A 27,483-nucleotide genomic window follows, 5' to 3' on the forward strand; every position below is an offset into this window, starting at 1 on the left:
GAGCCAAACCAAATCTGTAACTAAGACTCTACTCTGGCTCAATGTTGCCTAGCAACCAAATTAGTTCCAGGAAACAAATAAGCAAAACTGTATTTCTAAATATCAATTTTACAGCGCCGGGCCGGTATTTTCTCACTGTTATCCACAACAAACTGACAGCGTAGCTACCAGGGAAGACCGACAATTATATAAAAAAATAAAGCATAAATAAAACAATCCTGGTTTATCTTGCAAACATTCCTCTTTCCCTATTCCTGCTGAGCAACACACAGCGGAGTGTGTGTGACTCCTGGGAGCCGTGTTGTTTTTCACTCTGTGATCCAGGGCGACTCGGGGGAATGAGGGAGCCGTTATCAGCAAGGGGCCGTGATAGAGACTTGATCAGGCCGTCGGTCTGCGGGGACCAAGGAGACAGAGTTAATCAGAGACAGACAGACCCCTCATCACCCCGGGGATTCACACGCTTTGACCCTGACACTCTCTCTCCCTCTCTGTCACACAAATGCACAAAGACACACACACACACACACACACACGCACGCAGTAGCCGACGCAAAAGTACATGTGCTCACTCTCACCTGCTCATGCTTTATATGTTGTCTTAGCCTCAGCCACACCCTCTGTGTACGCACACACACTTTACTGTCACACGCTTTACTGTTGACTGTGGCTTTGGGTTAAATCTGAAGTTCCAACATCTGTAATCAGTAACAGACCAAATCAATGTAAGTAAAATGAATAATATTCCTTTATTATAAAATAGCATTACTAAAACCCTGCAGTCCCCTGAGTCACTCATTACCAACTCCTGCTGTGCAGCCAAACACTGACATCTAGAATAATTCCATTAGATAAAATTGTGAAACAATAAAATCATAGTCTTGGATGAGAATATTTCACTCAGTGTAAACATCATAAAGCTTCAATGACAAATTGAAAAAAGGTGGTATAAGATGATTTTTCTAACCGTCACACTACATAAGGGGAAACAAAAAGGGAAACTAACAACTAATTGTCTGATGCGTCGCCAACAAATCCGCCGTCTCAGTATGACGGCACGGGTCACTCTGACCTCCTGAACTTGAGCCAGGTCAAAAGGTCAAACAACACCGTCTGAATCATTGAACTAAGTTATGTGTTCGTCTGTTGAAGAAAAAGAGCTCACCAGACCTCATAGCCTCCTTTCAAATCCTTCACTCCAATTTAAGTCTATATTTCAATGATTCCCTCTATGGTCAAACACAAAACAGAATTAGTGATCCTGACTGATTAATGTCACCACAGACTGAAACACATGGACTATTAAAATGCAGCTTGTACAGTGGCAGAAATTGAAAGCTTGAAACTTCTGCCGTATATTGACCGGGCCTGTCAAACTGGAGCTGTTAAAGAGCTGACATGCAGGTATCCAGCTGGCCTACCTCTGGAGAAAGGTGTAGGAAATTATATGGCATTTAGATTAATTAGACACAGTTGTCAGATTTAATTAACTACTAGGTTTAATTAACCATGTAATTAATCTTATAGTTGTCCAACACACGCACACACACACACACACACACACACACACACACACAGACACACAGACAGGCGCAGAGATGCACACATCAACTCGTGCCGACTCTCACACACACACAGGCACGCACATATGCATAGTACATGCACAACAAATGTAATCTGTTCAGCTGACAAGTGCTCACACTTTTACTGTCAAACCTCATAAGAGAGTTCAGCTGAATGGGCGAGTGGCTACGGGCTAATACAGCCTGAATGAAATGCGTATGGTAAGAATAGCACCTCTAATCCATTTCAGGTTTCACTTCTGCCAAGGTGGAACCATAATGAAGAGGTCTGTCCAGTCAACATCGTAACCCATGCCCATGTAATCCTTATTCAAACATGACTCAAGCAACATGAAGCAAATATTTGATATAGTGAGGACACATTAAAAAAGGAACACATTCACGTATTAAAGGCTATAATCACAACAGAATAGTCATTTGTAATATTGAGAGCTGGAACAACAAAGACTCCACTCACACATCAACCAGCGCTTCAAAATCACGCATGTGTGTGTGTGTGTGTGTGTGTGTGTTTGATAGGTTACTGATCGACTGCTCCAACTCTCCAGAAGATGAGAGGGTCAAGGGGGCTGTAAACCCTGACCTTTCATCGCCCTGTCCAGCCACTGCAGCCACGCCGAGCAAAGCCCTGTCCAGCTCTAAATGTGTCCTGTGTGTATATGTATTGTGTGTGAATGTGTGTGTTAATGTGCTCGTGTGATCAGCCAGCTGCTTTATGTGCTTTGACCTTTCACGAAACAGTGAGTGGACCAATAAATAGCCAGGCATTGCTGCGACCTTTCACCTCAGGCTGTCAGTTTCGCTAAGACCTGAGGGGTCAGGGGTCGGCGTTTGAGGAAGTGCGGGCAGCAGCTGAGCTACAGCGTTGTGCTGCTTATGTGAGATAACTGATCAAGGTGGGATGTGTGAAATGAGGCAGAATGCCATGAAGACCTCTGCTAGACTTTAAAAATTCAAAGATGGAAGTCTAAGGGCTTTCCCATAAAATATATAACTGGTGTTCATAGGTGCTGCATTTTTAAAAGCAGCCTATTTCAGCTGTCTGGCTCAGAGTCTGTCCCATCCAGAACAGAGGGTGCTGCAGACACAGCAGACATGCAGACAGCAAGAAACATGTCAAAACAAGAACCAGCAGCATTATCACAGTCAGAATAGTTTCTCTGATACACACTCTGCGTGTGCTCTCTGCTCATAACCATGTGTGAATGTGAGTGTCCAAGTGGTTGTTGTGTGTATATTTGTGCCCCTCGTACACAACCCGAGGGTTGGTTAAGTTCACTCACATAGTCATGGAAAGCCTTGGCCTCGCTGGAATGTTCGCATGTCTCCCTCCGGTCCGGGGCAGCGCAGTACAGATCCCAGAATACACTGTGCACACAAGACAAGAGAGCGACAGTAGTTAGACACTTTCCTGTGTGATCCAAAGACATATAATGTTCCTGCTTCTTGTGTTTCTGTTGTGGATATGGTTGCAAATCTCTAATGGAAACAAATTTTGAGTTCATGTGGTTAAAGTGATCGGATGGAGAGGTCCAAAAAATCTTATATGACTACTAAAGCAGGTTATGTTAGAAATGTTTAAGTACTGGTATGAATATGAAAAACTGAAGTCAATGATCACACATTATTCATTAGTTTTTATGAATCAAATCACAAGTGACAGCAGCAACAGCCTCTTAATATAAGAACCATAAAAGAACTTGCCAAAATTTAATAGTTTGGAGGAGACTGCTGAGAGCAAAACATGGGTTTCAAGTATCAATTTAATAAATGTCTTCAGTGTAAGAGCAACATGTGGGAATCTTCCTTCTTTTACTAAATAAAACACTATAAAAGCTTTGATATAAATCAGAAAATATCTGATCCAAAAACATGTAAACAAGACCTTCAATGCATTTGATGTTACCTTTCAATACTTGACAACAGAGCTGCAACTGATGAAAAACTGAAGTTATATATTTCAACTGCTTGTTTTGTCCGACCAACTGTCCAAACGAAACAATATGTACTTTATCATCATAGACGACAAAAAAACCTGGCAAATATTCACATCAGTAAGCTGGAACCACTGATTTCTTTTTCACATATTGCTTAAAAATGGACTTAATTGAATTGCTGTTGATCAATTAATTGATTAATCAACTCAGCATTTCAGCTCTTCTGTTTTTAACACTCAACAATAAAGACACATTTTGGTCAGCACTCACAAAGTATTGAGGTTTGATAGCCCTATCAAAAAGCCTTGTAAAAATCAGAACCCTCTACAGTCAGATAAAGTGCAGACTCCATTTTGGCCACCGCAACCCGACAGTCCAGCCTGAAGCCTGCAGCTCAGCTCCACAGAGCTTTTATCCAGGAAGGACCAGCCTCCAAATGTTCCTCTCAGTCTGCCCTGCTGACCTGCAGGTTATTGTCCTATCAGCTGTGATTATGTTACTTACTGCCCAATCAGCCATACTCATATTGGTTAATTAGACCAATCCCACTCCTCCAGGGCAGCAGGAGCCACCAGGTCCCACTCCAAATGGGCCCTTAATTACTGCGCTGAAATTAAGTACCTGGTAAGCCAGTCCATATTAAGGAGTTCTCCTTCTTCAAGATATTGATTTCATGGACAGTGTATAATAAATTTAAAGAAAAAAAAAAGAAGAAAAACAGAACTGCTGAACTCATGAGAGGAAATTCTTGCTGTCATTTAAAGGTGCAAATAAACTGTTACATGCATTCTTTGTGCTGATGTTAGGAACAGCCGTGACACTTGATATGACAGACTGCGAAATGGAGCAGAAAATATTAGCTGATTGCCCAGAACTGTCAGAGAATCGCTCAGTGGCACCCTGTCACATGTTGGTCATTTCCCACCGTAAAGGATGTTTGATTTTCATGGGTTAGTGTTATTATCTCCTAAATACAGTTATTACAAAACACTGTTGATCACTGATCTACACTCTCCCTTTTGCCTTTTGATTTTTGTTATTTGAGGGCATAACAAAACAAGAATGCAACAATAGGTGTCCTAAAAATAAAAAGAACAATAAATTTCAACCCTGTGGCACACAGTAACAACCTCTCAAAGCATATGAACTAAAATAGAAATGTGTTATTAAAGTATTTAAAGATTAAAAGACAGAGTTGGTGCCCTGAGGCGTTCAGCGAGCACTGGGGTCCCCTCTAGACAAGGAGGGCGCAGAGGGAACAGAGAGGGACTGTGCAAAGACGGTGGTGAACACATATGGTGTGTGTGTGTGTGTGTGTCTGTGTGTGTGTGTGTGTGTGTGTGTGTGTGTGTTGTGCTGCCCTTCTGTCACTTGACAATGAAGCCAGTGTACATTATCATATCTATCGGTTGGTGTTAAAGAGATTGCTGCTCTGTCAGAGGAGCCGCAGCGAGAAGGCGCGGCCATCACAAATTCAATCAGCTCTCAGGGAAATGAAACGGGACGCAGGTTACAGTTTGTTACCGAAAAGACACAAGCAGGTACAGGCACAGGGGGTAGGGGCAAGGTGATCTAACATCTCCTGGCCTGTGCGTCTGAAATATATTGCGATTTGAACAGCTGACCTGCGTCTGTCTGAGCCATGCAGGGAGATTTCATTCTGTGTGTCTCTGCATAATCTGAAGCTGGATCACTAGTGGGCGGGACTAAACAGAGAAAGCAAGACTTTCATTATTCTGATCATTTTTTAGGTGGCTGACATAGGATGGATTTTTCTGGATAGAGTTAGAATGGGAAGAAAAGGAGATGAAAGGGGCCATTAGGTGAGAAGAGGTGTTATAATAGCAAGCAAAATTACTCTGGTTCTCTCCTAATTAAACACAGATTCTCTGAAAACTAAATTTTCAGGGTCATGGTGCCGTCAGGGGAAGAAAAATCTGTTTTACTGTGCCAGCTCATGTATTGCTAGAACTGAATGTGACCATTGTTTGCTGATCTGACAGTCCCACCCACATTTAGGGGGTAAGCCCATGTCATAGTTGTTGTCGCTTCCTTTTCACAGACATTAATCTTTAGAAATTATCTGGGAAGTCAACATTCGCAGTTAATTAGCACCAGCAATCTGCAAGAAATCTTGTACTCTGCACACCCTTGTAATAGTAAATTTTCTATCCAATTATCTAATCATTTCAATCTAATCATCTAATCATGAGAAGCTCTTTATGGTATTATGGGTAGTAACTGGTGGTATTTGAGCCACACAACTCTGTGAAGAGGGAAACTTTTAACTGCTCTTACTTTGAAGGGTCACAGGAGAGATTTAAATTGCAGCTCAGAGTCATGCAAAGTCTTTTTTTTTTTTTTCTTCATTCATTCAAATGAGAAACAAGGCTAAAGAAAAAATATGAGCTGGCACTGTCAGCACACACACACATACACACACACACACACACACACACACACACACATACACACACACACACACACACAAAAACACACACACACAAAAACACACACACTTTGTATCCAGAACAGAGGAGGAAGGGATTAGCGTCCAGCCGTCCAGAAGAAGACAATTACTAAAATGAAATGCCATCACGATAATTATTTGCAATTAACTGTGGTCTGACAAAGCCAGTGGTTACAATGTGCTTTTCCATTATAATAAGGAGAGTAAACAAAGACACAGAAAGACAGGCTGCTGGTGGCAGGTCTACATGATAATCCTATGCATGTCTTTGGCCAGCCATCTAACCAGACATTAAGTCAGTCAGAAGAGAAAAGAAACAGAAATTAAGACAGAGATGGAGACAAATTGAGATAAGGAGGTCGACAGAGCATAACTGAAAGAACCAGAGTCCAAAAAATAAAGTTACAGAAAGCCAACCATGCCGTCTCCTCCTCTTATCAGAGCAGACTCTTCTTAATGGGACAAAATGCTGCAATCAAAGAGCAGAGGCGGAGAAACACAACCCTTCCAGTTGTCTTTATTACCTTGACTCAAGTAGCAGCTATTCTCCTGGTAGCAGCAGTGCGTTCAGTGAGCGGGAGGAAACAACATCACAGTGCCATGTAAATCAGCAACACTCCCTTTGGACTGTGGCTAATAAATACAGCAACTGTCATTGCAAGAAGATTAACGGCTTAAGAGGAAGCAACAAAAAATGAAGTTGCATGGGTGTTGTTAGACAGGTGGAGGATATTCCTGCAATCAGGCACAGACTTTTTGGACAGTCTGAGACAAAGTGATCACACATTCAAAATAAATTCATACAAAATAGGTAGCGATGGAATCACGGTGACACTTTAAACGCAACAGCAAGTTAACATGGGTTGTTTCTGCAAAAGCACTCGACCATCTTCTCCTGTCTCACGACTTGTTTGCAAACCATCCCACATCTGTTTTGTGGAGCAAAGGTTGTATAAAATTGCAAAGTGCAACACAGCTTCTCCTGTTTTTGACTCTCCGTGTGTCCTTTCCCCCAAACATCAGTGTGTCAAACAGTTTTCAGTTGATGCTGTGAAATCATACGTTGAACTGGAAAGCTCTGCGTGGGTTTACTCAGGTGCTCTGACCTGAACTGATTTTAGTCCTAAATTTCGCAGGTATGAATTGGTGGTGTAACCAGGCCCCATTTATTCCAAACTCAACTACTTCAAGCAGTTTGTTGTCTGTGTTTTTAGGAAGTACCCGATATCGTCACTACCATATTTCTACACGACTTGGATTGTATTTGGATATGGTGCATTCATAAAAGGCTGGCAGACTGAGAAGAACGCAAAAACTTCCTCCATTATTCCAAGATGGCTACCCCCACTGCTAACCTTGCAGCCACACCAGATACGATAAAACGAGCCATTTTTGTTTTGTTACATATTTGTAGTTTAGAAACTGAGACCAGATGCGAACAGTGTATAGCTCCTTTTAAATCAGCTGAGTTGACAGTATGAGTATAAACGTTGGATTATATTTAGATGCCAGTGATGGAGACTTTCCAGCCATTTTGCCACCATGTTGTTGACACCGTACTTCTTTTCACCAAGTGTGAAATATCAGAGCTGTCAGAAATTCCCAATGTCTCCAACTCTGAATTACAATTAGGAGGCTGATGTGAATGGTTTTTCCGACTCAGCTGCTCGTATTTACAATCTGAATGGTATGAAGTGAAGACGGAAGGATGAATTAGACAAGGAGAAAAGAAGGAGAAGGAGAATGGCGAAGAAGATTGTCTGGTACCTGTGTTTATAAAGAGCAGTCCAGACATTTAAGAGCAGAGCTTGGCTGTACTCTCACTGTTTTCTCTGCCCCTCACAAACAAGAATTTCAGCCAGAGGCTATCACACAGAGGATCCCTCTACATACTGTTGTTGTGCTGAGGTTTTTGTGTGTGTTAATGTTTTCTGTGATGGGGGGTGGGGGTGTGTATTGAGGATTCAGCGGCCATCCAGTGAAAACTGGTTAAAGCAATCGATTTTGGGATAAGGAGGAGACAACTAGCAGCAGCCAATAGAGAGGGAGCTAATGACACAATCAACACCTGCAGCCCTCGCTGAGCCTTTTCTTTATCCTTCCACCCATAACAACAGATGTGGATGAGTGACCCCCACCACCAGCCTCCCTCTTCCTCCCCCAACATCCCTCCCCCTCCCCCTCTTACAGCCACGGTCTTATTCTGAAGCCCCCCCCCACCTACCAACGCTGTCCTACAGGAAACAGCCACAGAAACAGAGACAGGAGGGAAGAAAACCTCAGTGAGGAGCTGAGGAGGGGACGGCGGCGGTGGGGCTGGGGTGGCGGTGGGGTCGGGGTCTTAGATTTGGCTGTTTAACACAAAAGAGGCTGGAATGCAAAGAGTTAATCCGTTCGGGGGTCTCTCTTCCGCAAACAAAGGGACAGGCCTCCAGACAAAGGTTGAGGGAGGGGGAGCGAAGGGTGAGGGATGAGGGAGGTTGGTGGCTTTCCTACCATCTGGAGCTTTTGTTTTGGGGGAGGCTGGAGGTTGAAGGGGGGGGTGGGGAGTGGGTTCGCTGCATGGCATAGGGGGTGGACAAGGGACTCCGCCCCCCTCCTCCCCCTCCTCCTAGCCGACCCCCGGACCCCACCCCCAGTGAGTCTCCATGTCCACGTGCTGCGTGGCCCAGACAGACGCCCCTCAGCTAGGTCATACTACACTGGAGCCCTGCCCTGCTCAGTCTGGCTAATCATCAGCCTACTCTCCAACTGCTCTCTGGCACGCACACAGACACGCACACACACACACACACACACACAAGGTCATCTCCCACACTCTGCTGAAATATATCAATACAGTCAGAAAGTAGTACAGTTTCTCTCTCTCTCTCTCTCACACACACACACACACACACACACACACACACACACTGGGCCAGTCTCCCTGAGCCCTCTTATTGGTTCGGGCAGAGGCGAGAGCAAACTTACACTGTGCTGTATGTTTGTGTATGTCATTCTGTCAGCATTACTGGTAGCTGTCCAATTGAGAGCTGTCAGGTTGAGAGAAGCCAGGCTCTTTAAGGACCATTATGAACCGTGTCAACAGGCGGCACAATTACAACACACGCTGGGGCCAGAGAGGATGAATGAATGAAGCCGCATGTCCGGGTTTATTACACAGGGCCGGCCAGGGGGCTTTGGGGATGAGCAGGATAGCATGAATGACAAACAAAGCGAGCCCTGTCAAACCTCTTATCCTGGCTCTCTTCGCCTCTCGTGCTGCCTTGCTGAAGATTCAGCCTCTCAACCTCCCTGCGTGTCTGCCTGCTCGTCTGTTTGTCTGCAATCTTTCCAGCTGCCCAGCTTCCTCCTTACTGCACGTCTGCTCCACTCTTTGACTCAAAGCTAGATTTTCTAGCTCTTGGCCTGACAACTAGAAAAGGGGAATCCTACATTTGGGTGTTTCCATTCCCTCTTATTCAGACATGGAGGAAAACAGTGTACGTGTCAGGCCGTAAGCCCACTGACCCCGTTCTTCCAGAAAACACTGTTCTCTATTTATCTAGCATTAACAGATCTGACAGATTTGTTTAAAGAAGCTGAAAGAAAAGAGGGACAAGCCACGTCAGAGCCTTGTTCTGTTGCATGAAGCATCAAGTTGAACAAGAGTCTCAAAAACTTTGTGATGGAGCAGAAGTTTTAAACTGCAATTAAGTTACTTTAAAAACCTCAGTGCCCAATTGCCACAATTCATGGCACTCCTTATCGAAGACCTTATGATGATTTTTTGAAGGTATCAATATCTCTGATTTTCAACGCAAATAAATCTCCATAAATCTCCATAAATCCCCTTAGAAATGATAGAAAAAAAGAGGCTCCTTATATCTCCTGAACTTGCCTGAGAATCACCACGTTTTTGTTTTCTTGAGTGTCAAAGAAATCCCATGATAGCTGCCTGTACACACATGGGTACAGGGCAAACATCAACTGCTAACAGTTAATTCGGTTTACTTTTAATGATGCCAATTTGCAAATGCAGGCAAAAAAACTCACTGAATCCACAGCAACATTATACCTCTTATCTACATCCCCCCCTAAAGTGTCATGAGAGCTGCAGTTCCAACACTTGGAGGTGGGGGGGCTGTGCTGAGGATGACACAGTTGTCCCATTTTTGTCCGGGAGGGGGGGGGGGGCAGTGTCAGACTTTGATAACCCCAGTGACAGAGAATCTGATTCTGAATTTGATTGGACAGTGCATGCTTCAATGTGAGCTGTTTTTTTAAACAGTTAAATTTAAATAACAGAGCAAAGGAAGTTAGCTCACTTGTCAATCAGAGGGATGCCAGAAGTACAGCACTTAAACATGTGTGAGATGATGCACTTAGCATTCCCTGCAATTACTGTCCTTCTCCACCCCTTCACATTCTTTCAGACCATCAAGAGTACTTCTACTGTATGAATGTGAGCTGTTGAAAAAGAAAAAAAACAATGCGTGTGTGGTCAAGAAAAAGAGAGAGCTTCAACGTATACATACCACCACCATGAATGTAAAAATCCTGGAGGTTCCCCAAGTGTGATGTTCTTCTCCCATCGGATCTGAGAGAAAGAAGTGGGATAGAGGAAAAGGGTTGAGGGGAGAAGACAGAGCAGGGAAATGAAAAATTAGACACTGCAGCATGTTTTATGCATAATGTAATCATTTTGCTCAACTGTCCTTCCAGCTTTAGACAGACAGAGCGATGGTCAGACAGAAAAATAGGCTGACGGGCAGTGCAGTGAAGTGCAGTGCGGTGCGAAGTTTGCGGATGAGACACTGTGACTGTCTTGAAGCAGCAGCCCTCTCCACTGCCCTCACAAACCAGCAGAGCTCCTGCCTGTATCTGGACACCGAGATAAGATCCAGTGAGAGATAGCAGACCCGCTGCCTGCTTCACACACTCCTACTGCCGTGACTTGGCACACACACACACACACACACACACACACACTCAGTGCATACAGTCTGAGTGATGATTCACCAGAGTCTGTGAGGACAGCATGAGAGCAGCAAGATTTCTCTATTTTTCCAAATATATATATATAGAAAAACAGATCCAAGCTTCAGATTTCTATTAAAGGCTCTATTCTATAGATTTCCCCAGTGCAGTTTATAGTGATGTGATGTGCCGTATGTGGGTGTGGGCCTGTTGATTTAATGCTGCTAAAGAGCTGAGCGCTGCACTGTGCAAGAGAGCATAGAGTGGCAAGTCCTCCTGGGGACAGAAGTGTTTTGTGTGTATACTATAAACGTGAGTGAGTGTGTGTGTGTGTGTGTGTGTGTGTGTGTGTGTGTGTGTGTGTGTGTATGTGTGTGAGCTTCTCACTGAAGGAGGAACAGAGGCTAATTGAGGCAGGAGAGTCCAGGTGATAGCGTTCTCATTAGATGAGCAGGTGTGTGTGTGTGTGTGTGTGTGTGTGTGTGTGTGTGTGTGTGTGTGCCTTCAGTCTACCTACGAGGATAGAAATCCCTTATCTATTGAAACATTTGTGCATGTTTTTCTCTGTGAGTGAGTGTATGTGTGTATTTGTGTGAAGACAGAGACAGAGATATACAGAGGCTGCGAGAGCTGAACGCACTGCTGCTTAAGAAAACATCTTCACCCCTTTAACAACTCACATGCTGGAATTAAGAAAAAACATCCTAAATCTATAGAATACCTACAAAACAATACAACCCAACAGAAGAAGACAAATTTAGCTTTGATATCTATATTTTAGTTTTTAAAAATCTTTTTTTTTTTTTCAAAAACATTACTGAATATATTGACTACACTCCTACCATTAGCCTTGAGAGTGTTCATCAGAAATTTCTGTTGTGTTTTGACAAAAAACTCAAATTTGTTTTTTCTAGAGTTTTCAACTTTCAAAAGGAGCTTTCAAAAGGAATATTGCCCAGTACTGTCTGTATTTACCTGCATATTCTTTGTTTATAGTGCATCTTACATGCATCTTATGTACTTATGAAGGTACTTCTCAATGTTGTTGTGTTTTATTTACTGCCTTTCTTAATGACACATATGGACCTTTGTTATCATGGTAACAGGGTAAAAGAAACAATGCTGGTTATGGTTTTCACGGAGGTCTCCTGTGTGAAAGTTGTCGACCCATCCATCCATCCATCCATCCATCTCCTTTCCTCCTCTCACAATTACTACAGTGCTAGATTACTAAAGGTCGCCTAACAATAAAACGTAACTATATCATAAGCTGCTTGCCCAGGGGCTTGTTTTTTTATGGGAACACTGTCTCATTGTCGTGCACTGAGCACTCTTGTTCACTATTGTGAGAAGAAAGCAGCAGGAGAATGAGGAGGAAACAAGGAGGCACTAAGAAGTGAGGAGGTTTAACAGGAGCATAAAGGGAGGGAAAGGAGGGAAAAGAGGGATGATCAATGTATAAAAGAAAGGAAAAGAGGGGGAAAAAATCAAAGCAAGGAGAGGGTGATCAGGTCTGGGGAACAGTGAGCGAGCGCTAACACGGTCATTGGATATAACAAATCTGTCTGTCTGCAACCTTCAAATACTCATGAGAAATCCCTCAACACTTGAAAGCCTACAGCTAGAAGCACATGAAGGGGAAAAGGTGAAAGGTCAAGCTGCAGTGTTTGCTTGGATGTACCCATTACTGTCAGTCTAATCCTAATACACTGACTCTGACCATATAAGACAACCAAAATGAAAACGAAGCTGTGGTTGAAATAAACAAAATCATTAAGCAATATACTGTTGCAGGCGCAGCATCTGAGACAACTGGCGTCAAATTGACTTAGCAGTCTTAGCATGCATGCCTTGTGGACATGGACTGTTTGTGTGAGTGTCTGTGTGTATGTTGTTTTAATCCCTGTCTATATAGATGTTGTTTTAATTCCTGTTTGAGGCCGTTTAAGTGTGTGTGAATCTATGAATGTGTGTGTGTGTGCGTGTGTGTGTTGTGTGTGTGTGTGTGTGCGCCTCTGGTTACCTGCGACCCACAACTTCACCCCTTTCCAGCAGCTCACCAATAACACTCAATTTCTGGGAGAAGATTCACCCACAAGGACTCTGAAATCAGTGAGGCTCTCTGCAGCCCGACCACTTAATCTCCCTGTGCTTTTTAGATGTCCACTCCTGGCTGTTGGCAGGTGGGCCGGCCTCCAGCAGCCGTGCCCACTCGCCCACCTGCCTGCCTGCACACTATAAGCAAAGGCAAACAATTTCTGTCTGATTGCATCTGATTGGCGCATCCGTCCCAGTGAGAGTGGTTTAGGGTAAGTTTTTTTTTTTTTTCTATTTTATCTTTAATTTATTTCCTTCAAAAATCCAAACCCTTTTCAACTCAACTGAAGGAGATATTACTTTTTAAAAGATTAATTGGGGCATAACTCAGCAAGACCATTTCACAAAACTATTCCTTTACCTGAACATGTAATCAGAACTCCATTGGTTCCTAAGCAAATTAAAAACTAAACTTTTCCACATCACCAAAACTTGTTGCTAGCACTTAAAGGGATGAAGATGTTTTCTTAAGCAGCAGTGCGTTCAGCTCTCGCAGCCTCTGTATATCACAGGCTCTGTCTTCACACAAATACACACATACACTCACTCACAGAGAAAAACATGCACAAATGTTTCAATAGATAAGGGATTTCTATCCTCGCAGGTAGACTGAAGGCATGCACACACACACACACACACGCACGCACACACGCACACACACACACGCACGCACGCGCACACACACGCACGCACACGCGCACACACGCACACGCACACACGCACACACGCACACACACACACACACACACACACACACACACACACACACAGGTGACTAGCTGAACAGCTTGTTAAAATGTCCTGTTAAAGTTAAAGCTTACCACACTCTCACTTTTGGGCGTGAGCATTGTGTGTGTGTGTGTGTGTGTGTGTGTGTGTGTGTGTGTGTGTGTGTGTGTGTGTGTGTGTGTGTGTGTGTGTGTGTGTGTGTGTGTGCGCCACACATCTGTGAGCTTGTGCGGGTGCAATCGTATCTCTATGTGACTCTACACCGAGCTCACCTGATGAAATTATGTCAGTATTACAGTTGAATGATATAGACCTGCCCTTGCTTGCCATTAAAGCCCTCTCTCAGTGTTGGGAAGCGTATTAAGTGGAGCTGAATAAAGCCAGTGGGCAGGAGAGGTGTTGTACAAGAGAAGGCCTGGACACAGGACCATTAGCAGGAAGGATGTCCATTAAGGAAGAGGATGCAACACATTAGAGCCCTTACCTCTTCGACAGTTCAGGGGCCTAATATGAGACTAATAAGTCTAGCAGACCTGGGACAAATGGTTATGTTTGGAATGGTTTCAAATACTAAAGGTACACTCGATTTACCTCACCAATGACTGGCTTCGCTTTCTAAATGTCACCGCTGAAAGCGAGCAGCAACACATGCTTACAATATGTCAAACTGCTCTGATTATACAGACTTTATGATTACAAATTAGAGATAATAATGAAGGGCAGGTAATTATGTAGCCCTATCGATGCCATGTTTACATTGTCCCAAATTAATAAACTGTAAAAAAAAACATTGCTGTTGTTCAACCATTGTAAAAAAAAAAAAAAAAAAACAGGCCTTAGCTCACTGACATTAATATTGTTATAGTTTCCAAAGTCCAGACCCCAGCTTGTAGGAAGATTAGTCAACAGCTGCTTGAACCCACGACAACCTATAATGTGAGTTCCATTCCTGATCATACAATGGAGGGGGAATCCTTTTCCTTTCAAAGGGAACTGAAAGAACTTCTTACCTCTGACAGGAAGGTCTGTGCTGATTTCTGTGCGCCGACATGGAGCAAATACTCGTACACATATAAAGCTAACCTGGAAAACAGAGACAAGGAGAGAGGGAGAGAGAGGTCAGTGCGGAGCATCACATCTTATACATCCCATTAGCTCCTCAAATCATTTCACTCTGGAAAACACTGCTCATTTGAAAGATTATTTCAAAACAAGCTAATGCTCTTTCTTCATCCCTAAATGTGTCGCACTTGTTTCATTTCATGTAGTCCATCAACTATAGTCCAGCAAATGTGCACAATTGGCAGAAATCATCACTGTGTCATCTGAGATGGAGCTTGGATAAACAAGAGTTTTTACAGTATGGAGATCATATATGCTGCGGAGGAGTTGTAAACGTGTGATGGAAAGCTCTGCAGCTCTGAGCTGGAGAGCCTCGGTGGCACTCAGCCATTTCCCTGTGGTTTTAGGAACTGAGCTGTTGAGGCACAGAGGCTGAAAACAAAATAGTGTAGAAACATGGACAGAGGAGACGAAAAATATCCTCAGATGTGGCTGAAGTTGAACTCTCAGATAGTACCACAGTGCTCGCTGGATTCCTGTTATTACACGTGCTGATGCTTATTTATGCATCAGGCATAGGGGTGGAAAAATGGCAATAAATTGTAATTAATTTCTTAAAATGAAAGATTCCTAAACAAACTCACAGAAACACAGTCCTCACATATTATCAGCCTATCAAGCTTTTACGTAACCAACAGACACAGAGCAACATGAGCATCCCATTGGAGTTAAATCCCACATCCTGACAAATACTCACATTTTAGCTCTGAATTGGTCCATAAAACTCAAATATGGTTCAAATACAGGGGTGTTAGAGAGAACTGTTGGGACCCAACCACAGGCTCAAACAACAACAACAGCAACAACAACAGCAACAACATAGCTGCTACAAGTAGCAAAGGGCTGAAAAGTTTGGTGGTGACTCGTGGACTAGGCTCTACCAGCAATCCTTTCACATCATGAGCAGTCATTTAATTTAGTGGAGACAGCAAAAATACTAAATCTTTCTTTAAAGCCTTTACCAAACAGAGTGTCACAGAAACTGCAGCTGAAAGGAGAACTGTGGCAGGTTTAACAATTTAGTCATGGAGAGAACGAATCATACTTATATATAACTAATAACACTAATCTGATTTGGTTTACTATAATATCGTTTTAAACGAGTCATTCAAATTTTCACTCTGCAGTTTCCCAACAAAAATGTGACCAAGAATAAAACACACATTGTAGTTTTCGCTATGAAGAAAAGTGAAAAAAATCAGTTTGTGTGACACGTTGATCCGAAGCATAAAATGTTTCCAGTCTTTATGCTAAGCTAAGCTATCCGTCTCCCGGCAACAGCTTCAAATGTAACGGACAGATGCGAGAGAGGTTTGAATCTCCTTCTCCGACGCTATGCAAGAAATCTACTGAGCTTATTTCCCAAATGTTGAGCTGTTCCTTTAACCACTTCAACCTAGATCAGACTGAACAAAGGCCTGTTTTTCACTGAAGAGGTAAAAGGACAGACAGTTTACAAAAGACTGTAGATGGTTCTGAGTCTGATCAATTAAAATCACACATCTCCATATCAGTGTGATTTTTTTTTATACTCTCCCTCTCTCTCTCTCTCTCTCTCTCTCTCTCTCTCGCTCTAACAGCTGACTCATCCTCGTTACTTGTCATGGCTGTCTCCTTGTTAACTGTTGTAACCGTCATCCCTGAGAGACAAGAAGGGATCAAGACTACAGAGGCTGGCCCAGACTTCAGAAAAGAGCTACTTAATAACAATAATGTTGTCTTCTGCGTCTACAGCTCAGTGTTTCTACTCCCTTACCAAATGCAGGCTAGACAGACCACAGACCACAAGAAGAGGGGAGCCGCTGTGCCCGTGTGTACGGTGGTCGACTGCTTTAAAGCTGATCACATGCGTCAAGGCCGGAGCAGACACTGACTTGTAATGTTTGGGTTGATGCAGGATGATACTGAATTAATCAATAATGAGCCGGGGCGAGAGTCGAACAACCTGACCCTTTATCCTCTTGAAGATATCGCTGACTTTCACTGCAATGTCTGATCAACCAACCGCTAAAAGAAAATTATCTGCTACATCTGGTCCAAACCAGTTTCAACTAGCATTAGACACTAGATGCTATCGACTCTTGTATTTCTCCCTCTTACATCAGTTACAACTGTATCAACACTCATTTCAGATATTCAGTGTAAACACCCAGTTAAAAAACAATGTGTACGTCTATGTTGTGTGATGACAGAGGGTTGGTCAGGCCAGGTCACAGATTGCACGTACAGAAAAGGATTAGTAGGAGCAAACCACTTGCTGTAAATGTTTAATATTGATCTCAGATGGAGCGGCTGTCTTGGTGTCATCGAGTGAAACTGATTAGTGTTGTGTTTAGGAGCTAGCCTATCACATTCAATTACGTGTTGCTGCCTGAAAATTTGTGTAATGAAATTGCTGTGTGATTTGTTCACTTCAGAGGTTTCTATTTCACTTAGTTTGGTTCCAGATGAAGTCACAGCTTCTTCTTCTTCATCCCCCACCCTCAAAAAAAAGAAATGCAATTCCACACTTTTATATACATCTATATCAGTCTAGCAGATAACATATGATAAAACTAGTTATAGTGTTTTTCATAAGAACGCACAGCTGTCCGTTACCTTACATTTGACTGGTATTCAATGTTTTTAGTGAGACTGTTAAATGTAAATGAAAACACAAAAGAAATGTTTTGGTTTTTATTTTTCACCTGAAAAAAAAAAAAAATTCAAAGTGTTTTTGTTTTTTAGTTCAAAATAGTGACTAATGTCTTTCTCTCAAGACCAAGTTAAGGTGGCCTCTTCCCTGTGGGGCAAAACGCAGGTGAAAAGACATCCACATACTGTATATCTCGCTGGTGCACCTAAACATGAATGGCTGTAAGCGCATGGTAATAAATGCAACCAACTCAGCTGAGAGTCCACAGGTCCTCTCTTCTCTCGTCAGGGTTTTGGCAGCTGCATTTAGCTGTATTTTAGTGAGTGAATCAAATTGAACCTGAAGAAATAAATGAGGATGGATATAACACTACTTTAAATGTCAGATTTGTCCTTTTTTTCCCCCTTGTTTTTGGGGTTTTTGGGGAAATGAATATGCTTTTGCACCATCAGCCTGAACAGTGCAGGGGCGTTTAAGTTTCCCGGGCTTTTGGTAAAATGGGGAGTCCATTGGTTTAAAACGTTGGGGGGAAAAAAAAAACCCCCAAGCCTTTTTTCCAGTGTGAAATACCCAGCGGCAGGCGTCAGCTCCTATACACCCTGTTCACACTGTACAGCATCGAACAGAGATTCCCATGAGCACTGCAGCAATGAAATTTTCATGGCAGAGCCTGGTGTGATCTGAGGGGCTCTATGCCCTAGCGATGGGCACCTGCCCTGGCTGCAATGCATTATTTAAAAACACTCATTCAATCCAGGCTTCAGGGGACACCTTTTTATACTCTGTCAGAAGCAGTAAGTGTAACTCAGCTGAGGAGGAGACTTTTTTGCGGGCTCATGGAGCAGAGCCCGAGGAAGGCCAGGTAGATAAAGGAGACGTGGGGGTGGATGTACTGTACAGGAGAGCTGTGTCAGAGGCAAACTGAAGGTCAGGGCCACAACTTTTCCCTCTGTGCATACTGTAAACCTGAATTCCTTCCTTGTGAACCTTGCACTAGTTACACATGTCACTCAGGAATAAAAGATGAGATGCTTACAAGGCAAAACCACAACCACACACAGTCCACTTCTCGTCTCACATTTCCTCTCCTACACATTTCACTCTCCTTCCTCGGCTGAAAACATCCACAAATGAAATTTAACAATAAAATATTTTGTAGCAACTTACATGACGAGAAACAGGAGATCAGTCTGAGTGGGAGGAAGAACGTTTGACCTTTGCTTTGACCGCTGACTGGATATCATGATATAAAGCTAGCGTGTGAGTTTACATTGAAATAACCACAAAGCCATGTGGTGCATCTGCTGTCTGTTTCTCATGCTCCCTCTCTTAAGCTACAAGATCATTTGCAATGGTTTTCCAGCCTTGCTGGACTGTAGCTGAGGCACACAACACTACAACACCATCTCTGATCTTCTTTCCTTTACTGGCCCTAACCTCATGTGGCCTAACTAGTACTTTGCTCCATGTCCACACATCAAGGAGATCTCTCCCACTGCCTCGTCCCCTGGAAACACACCTGACATTTAGCCCCAGGCTGCCCCGTCCAGCCTTCCCTTTCCTTCCCTCGCCTCCAGAGACAAGGGCCTCTCAGCTGAGTTTAGCCAGCTAAAGCACAGACAGTTAGCAAATTAACTTTCATGTCTTGGTTTCAATAATTCAGCAGTGAGAGCAGGGGCAGGGCGAGGTAAGGTATGCACGGAGGAAGTGATGGAAGAGGATTAAGCAGTGCCCGTTACTGCATCTGCTTTCATACACATTCTAAGTCTTTTGGAAAAGAATAAAGATATATAGCATACATAATTTATAGATCCAGTGGCGTCCTCTATGTAACACGAAGCGTAACTGAATAAAAACACAAAATATTATCTCCTAAATATTAAATATTTATAGACATCTTATAAAAGCAGCATAGATCTGACACTGTGGTGGTGAAAAGGTGTGAATGTAGTGATGTATCACTTGAAGGTGAATGAAAGGTTGGATGCCTGTTTGAGACACCTGTGATACTGTGAAGCTGTTTCACTAAAGCTTATTCCCACTGCACACACTGTTTATATTTGCTTGGCTTTGTTATGGCAGTTCCTTTGTCAAAACAAATCAGTGTCTATAAGCGTGTAAACACGCATGGCTTTAGCCATGGGTTAATCCACACACTGTCACACAAACACACACACACACACACACACACACACACACACACACACACACACACACACACACACACACACTTACAGTATTCTGACTCTCCTACCAGCAGCCAGCCTGACTCTGCTCTGTGACGTTACCTATCAACAGACTCACCTGTAAATGTCCTCTAACCTCACAGTTTCATTGTCTGATAACTGGTTCATTTTCAGCAAAGTTTGAAAAGTTTTCACTCACAAATATGTTTTTTAAGTGAAAGAGGCAGAGGAGAGAGCTTTACTGATTTGTGATAACGGATTATTATTGACATAGCTGACATACTTTTGTTATCACCACAGTCTCCTCCCATAGGCGTTAATGAGGACAACAATGTGAGGTCACTTACCAGGAAAAATTAATCCAAACTTTAAAAAGAATCACTTGTTTTACACATCTAAAAAGAGACTTCAGGAACACATTATGTCTTTTTACCTGTTGTATGTTCAGACACATACTTTTCTCTGTATTCTAATTAAAGACAAACACTTCTCTTCTGCTCTTTTGCCAAACTGATTAACAACTTCAGGCACGTAGCCTCAATATTTATACTGTCTCCTTTATTTCAAGTGAGAAAACTAACAAATTTGTGCGGATGCACCCAAAGCAGCTGACGAAAGGCAGCATTAATTGACTGTTGACATATCTGAATGAAAGCACAGTCAGCCAAAGGGTGCCGAGGGTAAATCAAGGGTTTCTTTACTTTTAGAGCAGTGTTTCTGCCTATGTTAGTGCGCAGCTCTTTATGCTTCCCTCAAAAGCCTAAAATGCAGATGGCAGAGCCATCTGTGTAGAATCAAAACCATGCATTCAGACCTGAAGATCCCCATTAAACTGCATGTAAATACGTGGGAGGAGCCAGAGGAGGAGTGGAGGATGTAAAGAACCCCATGTTCAAAACAAACTGATTAACTTTACACTTGAAGTTCTTTCCCCAAACAAATCCTGAAACACTCGAAATCTCACAAAAAATGTCTGTCAACAAACAGAGAGTATTAGAAAACAAACGCAGGGAGCAGAATACTTTAGAAAACTAAGGACGGGCTTTTAAAAATGAGATGTTTGATCACACTATGAAATATTTCTGTGAATGGCACCTTTAATTAAGATGCCGGATTCATCAGTGCACATTTCAAAGGGGTTCCAGTTACTAAATAATAAGGTGACATTAATATTGAAGCTGCTGTGTTACTCCTGATCAAATTAAATTAAATAAAAACTGGGAAACACTGGGAAAAGAAATAGTGTAGAGTAATTAATTTCTCTGGTCACAAGGACACTAGTTCTTCCTTTATCTTTATCTTTATCATTATTATTAGCATCTCTTCTTACAAAATGTCTAATCACAATCACGCTTCTCAAGGATGTGCAAAGAAAACACTTCACTCCCCCCCTCATGATGGATACATGTGATCTCAAGACGGCGAGACCAGGCAGCTCAACTCTACTTGTATGGCGAGGCCTTGGCTGTGTGGAGGAATCCACATAAGTGTGAACTGTACGTGTGACTGTTTTATGTTGTATTTCTGAACAAACAGGTTGGATTCAAGCCTTGGTTTCAAGGCTTTACATGAAGTAAAAAAACCACACACACACACACACACACAATACACAAACGGCCTTGTGCAGTGCTGTAAACACACTGAAATGCACACTTGAGTTGGTATCTTGGAGCATTTTACTCTACACTATTCAGGTGGCTGCTAAATGAAGTGTTTACTATTAAACATAGGAGGACCTGCTATACTATAGAGGAGCATTTGCTTTTTCTTTTAAACCTTTTAGTGTCTACCGCTGCACACCTGTACACACCAGGTAACACGCATCAAGGCACCAGCTGTAGCGAAACTCACAAGTCCTACCTGAAACAAACGAAGCATCACTTCCTATGGTGTTATGTAGGAGATCACCCGCAGCACTGACAACTTTGCTGCACATACAGTAAGCTACTGCTGTCAGATCTTTTTAAAAATTCACTCTTTCCTTGGAGTTAATAGAGACGGTGTTGTAAAAATAATTATAAAGATACTGTTTCTTTTGGCTTTTCCAAGACTTCCAGACTGAGGTTAATACACAGTTTCCCTGAAAAGCCTCAGCAGCTGGCCGTCACTCAAAACGACACCAGACTGCTAACAAAACCAAGTGCGGTGTTAAAAAATACATTCTGCGGGCCCTCTCTTTTTGAAATACGGTTTATGTACTGTACGTCCTGTATGTGAAACACTTTAAGATTTAATGAGACAACACTGTCAAATAATACTCACAGCAGCAGAAGTCCTGCCAGGGACTACAGAAGAAGGCGGTTCATAAAAATTAAAATACATTCATCAATAAATATTTCCCTTTGCAACTTCGTCCTTGTTGCACCAAATGGTCCAGTGCAATTTACATGTGGTGCCAACACCCGTGTATTGTCTGACTGTTTTCAACTGTACAGGGAAAACACTGCCAAGGACAAGTTACATTTTTCTCTAGTTTGTACTCTTCCTTCAACAAGTTGTACGTATCAAATCTAACTGCATTATAGTGCAACTTAGTCTAAATCAAAAGAATAATAAGCTCAAACTGTCATTACTGGAGTAAGAGCATTCTGTGGAACGCACGAAGAATAATCGCTAAAATATTTGATTACAGCTGATGTACAGTGATGTAAATATTTTTAATTTTCTCTTGTATTTTGAACCAGAACTGATTCCAACCTTACTTTCAGGAGAGAGATAGAAAAGTTGTATTATCAACTTATAGTTTATTCAATTAAGTAAGTATATGACTTGATTATCAATCCTCTAAGCAAGAGCTGCAGCTGTAATAACCGAGTCTGCTTTAATCCGATACGAGTCCATCCGGGGCGCCCTCTTTTCAATATCTGAATATGTAAAGAGCCAAATGAATATGTAAATATGAATATGAGCTAATTCAGTGATGCATTGAGGCAGCTGTTGTGAACTCCACGTTTACAAGGAAACATGTGTTGGCCCTGCGGGGCAGGTTAGGGTGACAAGACAGGTGAGGGGAGAGGGCACGCGTGGCCCATTATGTCTGGACAATGACTATAGGCCTGTGACACACACAGATACAGACACACAGACTGATCTAAATATAGCCTATACACAGGTTTAAATAACATATTTACTGTGGCGCTTCTGATAAATGAGGGGTGGGAATAAATGCAAACAACACTTAAAAGAAACAAATTCAAGAATCTTGTTATTCACAAGCAGCCTCACCACAGAAGCATTCATCATTTCCAGTTCTCAAAAGACTTGCATTTCGTATGAGTTAATTTATTAATCCTCCTCCTACACCATCATTTGAAATACATGCTGCCTCTGCACTGATTTCATTCCCAATAACACATGGAGCATAATCCACACTCCCTGAACAAGCAAGTGCAACTAAAAACTGTCCAAAAACACAGCATTTAAATAAGCCATTGATTTCAATGTATTGTACACAGAGTGATGAAGCTAAGGCACACGAACAGGTGTAAAAGCAGCCTGGCGTCTGCTCATGGTTCATATGCAATATTAAAGCATCCTATGCTGGTTCAAAGGTCACTCTGCCTGCTGTTCATAAAACCACATGGGACTGTTTTCATTTAGGATTCACTCCTCAATGCAGACACAAACACACAGAGAGCTGCTCAATTTTCCAATAAACTGATGTGAATTCAGAGTGAAATTAAACACTCTTGGCACCAGACATGTACAAAGTCGTATTCGAGGAAGCTTACACTAAGCACATGAGCAAGCCACATCTCTAGAAAGCTTAATCAATTGAATGTGACGCGGCAATGCATCAAAAAATACAAGAGAGTCTCCAAAGAAATTTTGTTTCTATTACAGATGTATGAGGTGCTGTGTAACAGCACAGCCTCCCAGGACTTGACAGTGTTTTTAGATTACAATTGTATCTCAGCAGGGATTCCTCCTCACTCCTCTAACCTCAGACTGTTTCATGCTTAAAAATAGCTAATGATGATAAAAGACTACTGATCTGAAGTGCTGGGATGCAAAGGGGGTCCAACTCTTTGAATGGTCCCACACAGAAATATTCTGGATAGCAAAGGAAGAGCAGGCATGAGAAGCAGTGCAGCTTTCAGTATATAAGGGACAGTGACATTTAAAAGTTACATTGGCTTTCTACGTTTAATTAAAAAGCGACAGTGCATGAACCGACAACCGTTGTTTATACGTAAATAAACAACATTAAACGCCAACACAATATTTAGCAAACAATGCATTTAGCTGCATCGTATTTTAAAGCACACCTCAGTGATTTTTTTTTTTGATTTTTTTTTTTTTTTTTTTTTGCAACATTTCCAGACACAAAAACCATAATAATTACATGCGACCCTACATTCAGCAACCGGTCTAACGATAAAAGTCTCCTTTAGTCATGATTACAGCTCAATGTCCGTGGCAGCATGACTCTCCTTCGTGTGAGTGGATGCTAAAAAGTTTACCACCGCTGCATGACTGCCGAATGGGACAAAACTTTTCCCTTCATCGCTAGGTTTGACTGCGCCCGGCAAAGCGCCTCAAAAACATGAGCAACAAAGCTGAACGTTTCTATGTCTACAACCACAAGATAATTCAACCATCCAGCAGCTTCACGTCCTAAAATGTACACGAGACCACCGAGCAGCCTGCCCGCACAGGGACGAGCACCCCACAGAAACATGTTTCACCCGAAATGAAACGAAAATGCGCTTCTCCTACTTTAGATGCAGCAGCAGAAACGTGCAGTTTACTACAGAGGACCACACAATAAAAAATACATTGTTGCTCTCCAAACCGTTGCGAGTTACAAAAGAGGTGTGTGCGCTTTGCACACGTACACGATATTAGTAAATATCCTGTGCAGAAAGCAAAAGTGCAAACAAGAGGTAAAATTTAAAAAAAATAAATAAAAAAGTTTAAGAGACGCACCTCTAAGGTGGTCGGAGGGGAGGGGGAAACCGCACGGAGGAGCGCACTTTAGTACAGTACACTCCTTTTAAATTACAGTACCTAGTTTAGAAAGTTGACTCCCCTCCTCTGCCCCCCTCGCCTGCATGATAAGCAGGTAAACTCTCACATATAGCGCGGAATTCACTTACTTTTCTCTCGCTTGGCTATCGGAAGGGACGACAGCTCCTTTACCTTTGGCGTACATGCTGGATTCTGTTTTAAGACTTTTGCCCCACTCAACACCTGTCAAAGAAAGCAGCCAGGAAAACGCTCCATCTCCATAGCTACCCCTTTAGTGTTTTTCCTCCCCCCCTCCCCTCCCCTTCCCTCCCCTCTCCCCCCTTCCCCTCCCTCCTCCCCCCTCCTCCTCCTCCTCTCTTCTCCTCTCCCTCCCTCTCTTTCTCTTCTTCTTTTTTTTTTTTTTTTTTTTTTTTTTTTTACATCTCCAACATTGGCCACAAATCAGGCACAGTTTCTAATTGGGGGGACTTGAAACCGTCCTCTGTTGGATTTTTTTTTTCCCTCCTCAGCCGCTGTTCCGCAGGCCTGCTCCTCCTCCCTCCGCTGTGCAAAAGGAGGGGGCTCCTTAAAGGGAAACACACACTTCTTGTTTACTGACCTCAGAAACATGAGGAGAGAAAGGGGGAAGACGGGGAAAGGCATGCCGGTTGCAGGCTCTGTTCTTCGGGTCAGCTTCTTTTGGGAGTCTCGTAATAGTTGTTATGTGTTTTGTTTTTTTCGTTCCAAGAGTTTGACTCCAGTTTGATTTTCACTCACACTAAGGAGGACGCCACTGTCATTTTGAATATACTACATACTGTTACCAATGGGAGGAATTACTGTGTCCACATTGTGATGTGTTCTTGACATAACAAGTGGGTTTTTTTGTTCACAAAATAACTACTGCATCTTATGAGCTCAGGAAAAGTCTTATATGTTGCTGTTTCAGTGAACAAATTATTATTTCTTAGTATAGCATCGCCAGAGAAAATACTTCAGTGATTGGTGGTGTCAAAAAAGGACACATCTGAAGGGGATTTCAGACTGAATATAAAGAAAATTTTGGCCATCTGTTGTTATTCAAGGGAATTTTAAGCCCAGTATCCTAGGACTTAGATTACATTGCATCCAAGAGGGGCATCTGATCACGTGGCTGGTGGTCATAAACTTTCCACCTCCATGAGGGGAAGGATACGGGTGAGAAATGGAGAGTAATGAGGAAGGAAAAGGGACACCATCCCGGGATGGGATATAAACTACTCATTACAAAATGCTGTGTATTCAGCGTCACCTGCCCCCTTTCTTCACCTCTAGTATTCCTAGAGGTCATCAAGGAATGAAAGTATTTTTATTTGTTTATTTTTATTTGTAAATGGAGCCGAATGTCTCAAATGTTGGTGTAATTTAGAGTGAAATTGGGTTATGTTTGGGATGTAATGTTAACGTGCAAAATGGAGTGTAAACTACATAGCGTTTTGGTGGTGTTTGAGTGTGAGTGAGAAAACAGTTCATTAAATTTTGTTCAAAGCAATGAAAGGTGATCCACAGTTGAGTCCAGACTGAATGCTGTTGTGCTGACTGTGTGAAGCGTTTGGAAAAATGAACTCAGTGTTAAGAAGTGTGTGTTAGCAACTGTGAAAACTCTAATATTGGACTAGTCCAAAACTTTACGATTTACGTCCAGTGGCAACATTTTTTTGAATTTCCAATGTCAGTGTTCTTGTCTAAGGGTAGGTGTCTGCACCCCAGATACAGTCGGACAGATGTTCCCGACTGTATAGATGTTAAAATAGCAAGCAACCAATACGAACCATCTGTATGAGTGCAAAGTGTTCATGTGCTGTGTTTGTACCACAGCTTAGCCTCACACACAGACAGCACACACATTTTAAATTGATTAGGCCTCAACTCACCTCAGTCTGAACACACCTTTCAGGTCAGTCTAACTACCGTTTTAAATAAAGCACACATTAAACAGTTTGTAGCCATAGCAACAACTGCTCATTGTTCATTGATTTATTATCATTATGAGAAATACTGATTATTTATTTACTAATTTCCCTTTTTGTCCGTGCTAATGGTATCATAAACCTTGCAATAATATCCTCTAAGGTGTGCTGATATAGAAACTAACAGACTCAATGGAGTAAAACCACTCTGCCTCATATTGTAGGATGCTTTACATTGTGGAGAGCTGCATGTGGTGCTTTCTATGGCACCATTAGCCTCATCCATTATTTTTGTAGATTGGGACAGCTTGTTGTGTAATATAACTTCTTGGTTTACTTTCTCATAACACCGAATTTCATTCAGTATCATATTAAAATTATCTTGGTGACAATTTATTCCTGGACAGTGTTTTCCAACACAGGCGCATTCTGTGTTGGACCCTTTCACACCAAACCTGATGACCCATGATATCCCTGCATCGAGATCCTTCCGCAGGTCATATGGGAATGTAACAAGGGTCAGGGAGAGCGTCACATTGTTTTCTACTCACTGGTCCCGTCAAACCTCTTCATCAGACAACCCATATTACACACGTGGCTCAGACCCTGAACTTGATGGAGGTCGTCTATACAGGTCATGGGACACAGGAAAACACCTTTTCACTAACTCTTGACCCATGCTTAATGTTAAAGGGGCAGACGCGTTGAACTGCTTGAGAAATGTTTATGATATTCATCACTGGTGCAAGTACTGTCAAACTGGTATGAGGAATAGCCCTTTAAATAAAGTTGGTTTTCTGGAAATCTTATTGATTTTTATTTATACTGTACGGTGTTTGTGTGATGATAATGAGGTCATAGTTGAT

General features: G+C 42.4%; 1 protein-coding gene across 2 annotated transcripts in view; it reads right to left on the bottom strand.

The window, feature by feature from the left end:
* LOC111232146 (single-stranded DNA-binding protein 3-like) overlaps positions 1-24,942 on the bottom strand; it is an 83,537-nt gene extending 58,595 nt beyond the window's left edge. The window contains exons 1-4 of one of the 2 annotated variants that reach the window (XM_022759518.1): positions 24,818-24,942; positions 14,786-14,858; positions 10,508-10,569; positions 2,867-2,951 (exon numbers count right to left, since the gene is read on the bottom strand). In XM_022759518.1, the coding sequence (XP_022615239.1) occupies positions 2,867-2,951; positions 10,508-10,569; positions 14,786-14,858; positions 24,818-24,873 (276 nt within the window). In that variant the 5' untranslated portion in view covers positions 24,874-24,942. The remainder of the gene's footprint in view (positions 1-2,866; positions 2,952-10,507; positions 10,570-14,785; positions 14,859-24,817) is intronic. The other variant, XM_022759519.1, reaches the window with a different exon arrangement.
* Between the last annotated feature and the right edge of the window lie 2,541 nt (positions 24,943-27,483).

Source organism: Seriola dumerili, unplaced genomic scaffold, assembly GCF_002260705.1.
Source record: "Seriola dumerili isolate Sdu_G_001 unplaced genomic scaffold, Sdu_1.0 BDQW01000322.1, whole genome shotgun sequence".
Lineage (NCBI taxonomy): Eukaryota > Metazoa > Chordata > Actinopteri > Carangiformes > Carangidae > Seriola > Seriola dumerili.